This window comes from Limulus polyphemus, unplaced genomic scaffold (assembly GCF_000517525.1).
Source record: "Limulus polyphemus unplaced genomic scaffold, Limulus_polyphemus-2.1.2 Scaffold7715, whole genome shotgun sequence".
Classification (NCBI taxonomy): Eukaryota; Metazoa; Arthropoda; class Merostomata; order Xiphosura; family Limulidae; genus Limulus; species Limulus polyphemus.
In genome coordinates this window covers 3,468-9,870 of record NW_013673325.1, presented here as the reverse complement: position 1 = coordinate 9,870, position 6,403 = coordinate 3,468, and the positions used below count along the sequence as shown (strand labels likewise).

General features: G+C 34.6%; 1 protein-coding gene across 1 annotated transcript; it reads right to left on the bottom strand.

The window, feature by feature from the left end:
• Positions 1–4,768: 4,768 nt before the first annotated feature.
• On the bottom strand, positions 4,769–6,100 carry LOC106474814 (forkhead box protein D3-like). The gene has a single exon (XM_013935504.2). It carries the CDS (start codon positions 5,919–5,921, stop codon positions 4,800–4,802), a length of 1,122 nt encoding a protein of 373 aa, XP_013790958.1. The 5' UTR covers positions 5,922–6,100; the 3' UTR covers positions 4,769–4,799.
• Positions 6,101–6,403: the final 303 nt, after the last annotated feature.

Genomic DNA, 6,403 nt, shown 5'->3' with positions numbered 1-6,403 from the left:
GTAGAGAATTGTTCTAAATTGCCCTAATTACAAAATAATATTATTTAACCTGCATATATACATTACAGCATAAGTGTACACTCCTTTTGAACTGAAGGAAAAAAAGAATAGGTAAGATTAAATAAGATCAAAAGTGTAAGCTCTTTTTGAAGCACAATATAATTGTTCTAACAAAATGATTACGATGTTTGAAGTGCATCTTGTAAATATATGTACAAATTATTGGAAAAATTGTTGATACCTAAAAAATTTACTTATAGAAAAACAACATACATGTAAGTTCATATGTATACGATAAATTATTTCAAATTTTAGTTACTTATCACATTCGACTGTAAAATATTTTTTCAGTAAAATGTTGTGGAGGATGGAATACGGAAATAAGAAAATCATGCGTTATATAGATCTTTATTTGGTAAAACTGTTAAGCTGTAAAGTAGCCAAAAACTTACCTTATCAAAATAATTTCCACAGACACGATAAGGAAACGTCATCAGGATAATTGTGTGAATTAACAAATTCGGTATGACCGTAGGAGATGATGGGCTTTTCAATGGATATCTTTTCGGGATAATTTGATTTGACTTTCTTAAGAATCTTTGCTGAGTGCCGCCAAGTGTTCAGCATGTTAAACCGAGGTTCCTTGGTTTACGCCCCGTTATTACCGAAAATTCGCGCTCCGCTTTAGGACAATAGATGTGTTATACTCAAACAGCATTACTAGATTAGAGTAGCCCACTAGTAGGCAGTTGGTGGTGTTGAGTAGGTGCCTTTCATCTAGTCTATCACTTCCAAATTAGGAAGGACAAGCGCAGATAACCCTCGAGTAGCTTTACAAGAAATTCAACAAACAACGACTTAAAACCTTATCGCATAAAACATAGAACTTTTTTATCGCTAGATGTCACTGTGGCATCAGGTTTTTCAGAAGAAGATTTTTTTTGTTAATTCTGTAGACGAAGAACTTGAGAGCCTTTAAAAAAACAGATAAATAAAACTGATTTTATGGAAAGTACCAAAACTCACAAGCTTAAACGATTCACTGATATTTAATTCTTATTCTACCAATTGGGTCCACATATTTCATCGTATTGAATATGTTTTGTTTTTACCTGTTACGGTAATCAATGCAAACAACCGATATCAAATCACTCATAGGATACCCTACCAATAGTTGGATGGATTCATTATAATATTGACAGTGCTTTTTGTCTTTTGTTTGAGTTACATTTAGTTAGGAATCCTGTAATCAACAAAATATAAAAGTAATTTGATGCATAAATTGTTTAGCGAAGTGTGTTTTAAAAATCTAATATTGGTAACTGTAATGTATGACATAACAGTACGCTTGTTTAAAGAAGAGTGATATCGTTAAATACCAGCGCTCAGTTATACTATTATACACAGAAACAAAACAACCTTACACATCTGTCAAGGACAACAGTGCAGAAAATATAGACTGCTAAGACTTATTTAATTTTCATACTGTATTACATGCGAGATATGAAAATACCTCATTTGTAAATGAACTCTAATATTACTAATGTTAATGTGGAATTATTCTTAAGTACTGACTTTACTAAAAAGTTGTCTTTTGGTTTCCTTTTGTAAGAAAGATAGGTTGATAATTTTATAAGTTATGTACAGAGCAATATACATTGAAATTTGATAATTAGTACTACTTTATGAAACTGGAATATGTACAAATATGGAATTTGTAGAAAAGTTTTAAAAGCGGCAACTGTTTTGAATTAAAACCTCCACTCATGATAAAATTTTTCTCCAGTTTGAATTGAAACTTAAGTTCGTATCAAAACCTTAACCACTTTATGTTAAAACATGAAAGAATGATGAAAGAATCTCTGTCCAGTTTGTGCTAAAGTTTACACGTGCAAAAAACTCACTACGTTGCCAATATATGAATCAAAACTCACATTCATGTTAGCATTTTGGAAATTTGTTTCTAAATTTTCTGCCCTGTTTGTGTTAAAACGTACAAATATTTTATAGTCTATATATTGACTTTCTGCTGAAACTTACAGTATAGGTATAAATTTACTGAATTTATCAAGTTGAACCTTACACTTACGATATAGTTTTACTGGCTTTATCATGTCTTATATTATCTCATTCAGATTGAAACTTACAAACTTACAATATATATATAAGTTTATATAATACTTTAGTAAAAGGATTTCAACTTCAAATAAAGAGTCCGCCAGTTTGTGTTTAATAACACAGATATTAAGAAGTCCCTACTCACACAAAAGATTTTGCATACAATTTACGTAAAAATGCTTGAATGTAAGTTTATAAAATACGAGGTAAACTTCAATGCAATATGATTCTATAATAATTTTAAATATGTATCTCTCTTGAAACAAGAAACTAATATACTCATATACTTTGATTTCTCTGCGATACTGTATTTATTTCATTTAACTGAATACAATAAGGAACTTTAATCATTTGATTTTACTGAAACCTCTGTCATATACTACACGAGAGTGAGACATTTGATGTAACCAAACATAAACGGAACTTTAAATATAATCATTAGATCTAACCAAACATAACCGGAACTTTAAATGTAGTTATTAGATCTAGGTGAACACTACCCTGAATTTTAAATATGATTATTTGGATCTAGGTGAACACTACCCTGAACTTTAAATATAGTCATTAGATCTAGGTGAACACTACCCTGAATTTTAAATATGATTATTTGGATCTAGGTGAACACTACCCTGAACTTTAAATATAGTCATTAGATCTAGGTGAACACTACCCTGAACTTTAAATATAATCATTAGATCTAGGTGAACACTACCATGAACTTTAAATATAATCATTAGATCTAACCAAACATAACCGGAACTTTAAATATAATCATTAGATCTAGGTGAACACTACCCTGAACTTTAAATATGATTATTTAGATCTAGGTGAACACTACCCTGAACTTTAAATATAATCATTAGATCTAGGTGAACACTACCCTGAACTTTAAATATGATTATTTAGATCTAGGTGAACACTACCCTGAACTTTAAATATAATCATTAGATCTAGGTGAACACTACCCTGAACTTTAAATATAATCATTAGATTTAGGTGAACACTACCCTGAAGTTTAAATATAATCATTAGATCTAGGTGAACACTACCCTAAACTTTAAATATGATTATTTAGATCTAGGTGAACACTACCCTGAACTTTAAATATAATCATTAGATCTAGGTGAACACTACCCTGAACTTTAAATATAATCATTAGATCTAGTTGAACACTACCCTAAACTTTAAATATGATTATTTAGATCTAGGTGAACACTACCCTGAACTTTAAATATGATTATTTAGATCTAGGTGAACACTACCCTAAACTTTAGCCATTAGATCTAACTGAATGCTACCCTGATCTTTAGCCATTAGATCTAACTGAATGCTACCCTGATCTTTAGCCATTAGATCTAACTGAACATTACCCGAATCTTTAGTTATTAGATCTAACTGAACATTACCCTGATCTTTAGCCATTAGATCTAACTGAACACTACCCTGATCCTTAGCCATTAGATCTAACTGGACACTACCCTGATCCTTAGCCATTAGGTCTAACTGAACACTACCCTGATCCTTAGCCATTAGGTCTAACTGAACACCACCCTGATCCTTAGCCATTAGGTCTAACTGAACACCACCCTGATCCTTAGCCATTAGGTCTAACTGAACACTACCCTGATCCTTAGCCATTAGATCTAACTGGATACTACCCTGATCCTTAGCCATTAGGTCTAACTGAACACTACCCTGCTCTTTAGCCATTAGATCTAACTGAACATTACCCTGATCTTTAGCCATTAGATCTAACTGAACACTACCCTGATCCTTAGCCATTAGGTCTAACTGAACACTACCCGGATCTTTAGTTATTATATCTAACTGAAGATTACCCGAATCTTTAGTTATTATATCTAACTGAACACTACCCGGATCTTTAGCCATTAGGTCTAACTGAACACTACCCGGATCTTTAGTTATTATATCTAACTGAAGATTACCCGGATCTTTAGTTATTATATCTAACTGAAGATTACCCGAGGAACTTCAATAATTAAATATAACAAAACATTAAATTTGCTTCAGCCCAATATGACATTATAAATCTACTTTTTCAATTGAGCGAAACTAATTAAAACATACAGATCAGTACCATCTCTTATTTCATTTTCAATATTTTGATAGTTTCTTAATGTTTCTAGACATAATGATTCGTCTCTTTGTTTAACATAAAACCTACGTATCTTTCATTATTATTACTCATAATAGACTGGATATATACATAAATAATATAGATTTCATGCTCCTTGTCATACCATTCTTGTGTATATCAATATTTCACGTCCAAAAAATAGTATACACGTTTCACAAAATCCAAGTTACTCGCCTGTATGAACTTGGATCGTATTGTAAGATAAACGACGAAACATGCTCTCTACACGTGCATCTTTGTAGGATGATAAGGTATGTATAGTGAGGGGGGTAACATTAACACTTCCTCTTGTTTGTGACCGCCCCTCAGATGATCGGTTGTGGGTTGGTACAATAATAATCACTCAGGCAGGTAAACTTGTAAATATGCACTAAAAAAATAGTTTCATGGAGGATAGTAATGTGTATATGGTATCAAATTTTACTTAACTTTACACTAGATTAGTTGATTACAATAACTGTCCTACAAAGCAATTCTGCAACATAACGTATTCACAATAAATTGATTAAAACAAAGGCCTAAGTCACCGGGGCCAGGCGGACAGCGTCGAGAGAGCGTGAAAGTTTCCGCAGGAGGGCAGATGGCGAAATGTAGCTATGTCTAGTCTGGGACATTGGCAAGATCTAGTCAGTCGTGGGACAAAGAAGTTATTTATCGACTTTTTAGATGATTCATTCTGCTGTTTTAAAGTATTTTGTTTGGGTTCAATTATGCTTTCGATTGAGAAGTTGTTGAATTTTTCGTTGTTACAGAAGCAGGCTGTTGCTATATCTTTAATAGTTGGTGAGGTTGTCTGTAGACGCAGAGGGAGTGAGCCCGAAATCAGTGCCGGCCCTTCCAGGCTTGATAGGAAGTTCACATTTATTGGGGGCACAGACGCTCGGGGAAGATCCCTTGGCGTGAAGAGAGGAACAGGCTGCGGCAAAGGCGAGAGAAACGGGTATCGGCTAGCGAGGGACGCCGACAATATGGTAGGATGTAACAGGCCGTTATAGTGCCGATACGAATCCATTGAAGCAAAGAATGCACATGGGTCTTTAAAAAGATCGGGCTGGTGGCGTTTGTACCGCTTTCGTCGGCGGAGAAAACTGCCGTTATCAAACATGTCTTCACTGGCTGGGTCAAGTGACCAGTAGTTACCCTTGCCAGGGTTCCCTGGTTCTCGGGGAATCTTGATAAAACAGTCGTTTAAAGATAAATTGTGGCGGATACTATTCTGCCACATAGGATACTTCTCGCGGTAAAATGGAAACCTGTTTTTGATAAACTCACAGATACCGCTAAGGGTTAACTTTTTGTCAGGTGACTGTAGGATAGCCATTGTTATGAGTGCGATGTACGAGTAAGGTGGTTTGACAAGGCGGGAGTTTGGCTTATTCTGGTAATTTGAATCTTGAATTGGAGTCAGTTGTTTAGTACCGTTCGATATCGGAGTTTCGTCTTGCTTAGTTGATGTTATCATATAGTTCTCGTTTGTTTTATGGCGCATTTGGTAATTTGTGCTGATGTCCATATCACGGTTGTCTGAAGGCGTATGTGTAAGGAGATCATTTTCATAATCTATACAGCCACTATTGTCTTGGTCAATCAGCATATGATCAGCGGCATTTTTCGGGTCTGCAGTCGCCTGTTGTAAAGTTTCCATCCTGTCTGCCACTACGTAGCACAGGTCAGGTTCTGATACATGTCTTCCTACATTGGGCTGGACAGTGGATGAAGCTACACAAGGCTAAATAAGGAAGACTAGTAATATAAACTTTACGGAGAGGCAAAAATTCACTAAACTATTAAAGAAGTGCGATTGATTCTGTCAAAAGAAGTTCCTGGTTAGCACTAGACACGGTCACAGATTAGAAAGTGCCCTGTGAACATAAGAGATGACTGAGGAAGTGATATTACTTTATCAACCAATAAGGTGTCGATACATCCACGTGACTAGTGATAGGCTGAACCTGTCCCAAGTCTCATCTTGTAAGCCACGCCTACTTCTATATTCATAGTTTCAACGCTTATGCAAAGAGTTCAACCAATCTTGTAATATCTTCTACATAATCCAAGTGACGAGAAAAATCTCCTTTCCTGGTAAGTGATTGTTTAACAGTTTTTGTAACAGTTCCACAGTAAAGA

What these genes read in the sequence shown, in the direction of transcription:
- LOC106474814 (XM_013935504.2), bottom strand. Translation starts at nt 5,921, where the DNA reads ATGGAAACTTTACAACAGGCGACTGCAGACCCGAAAAATGCCGCTGAT.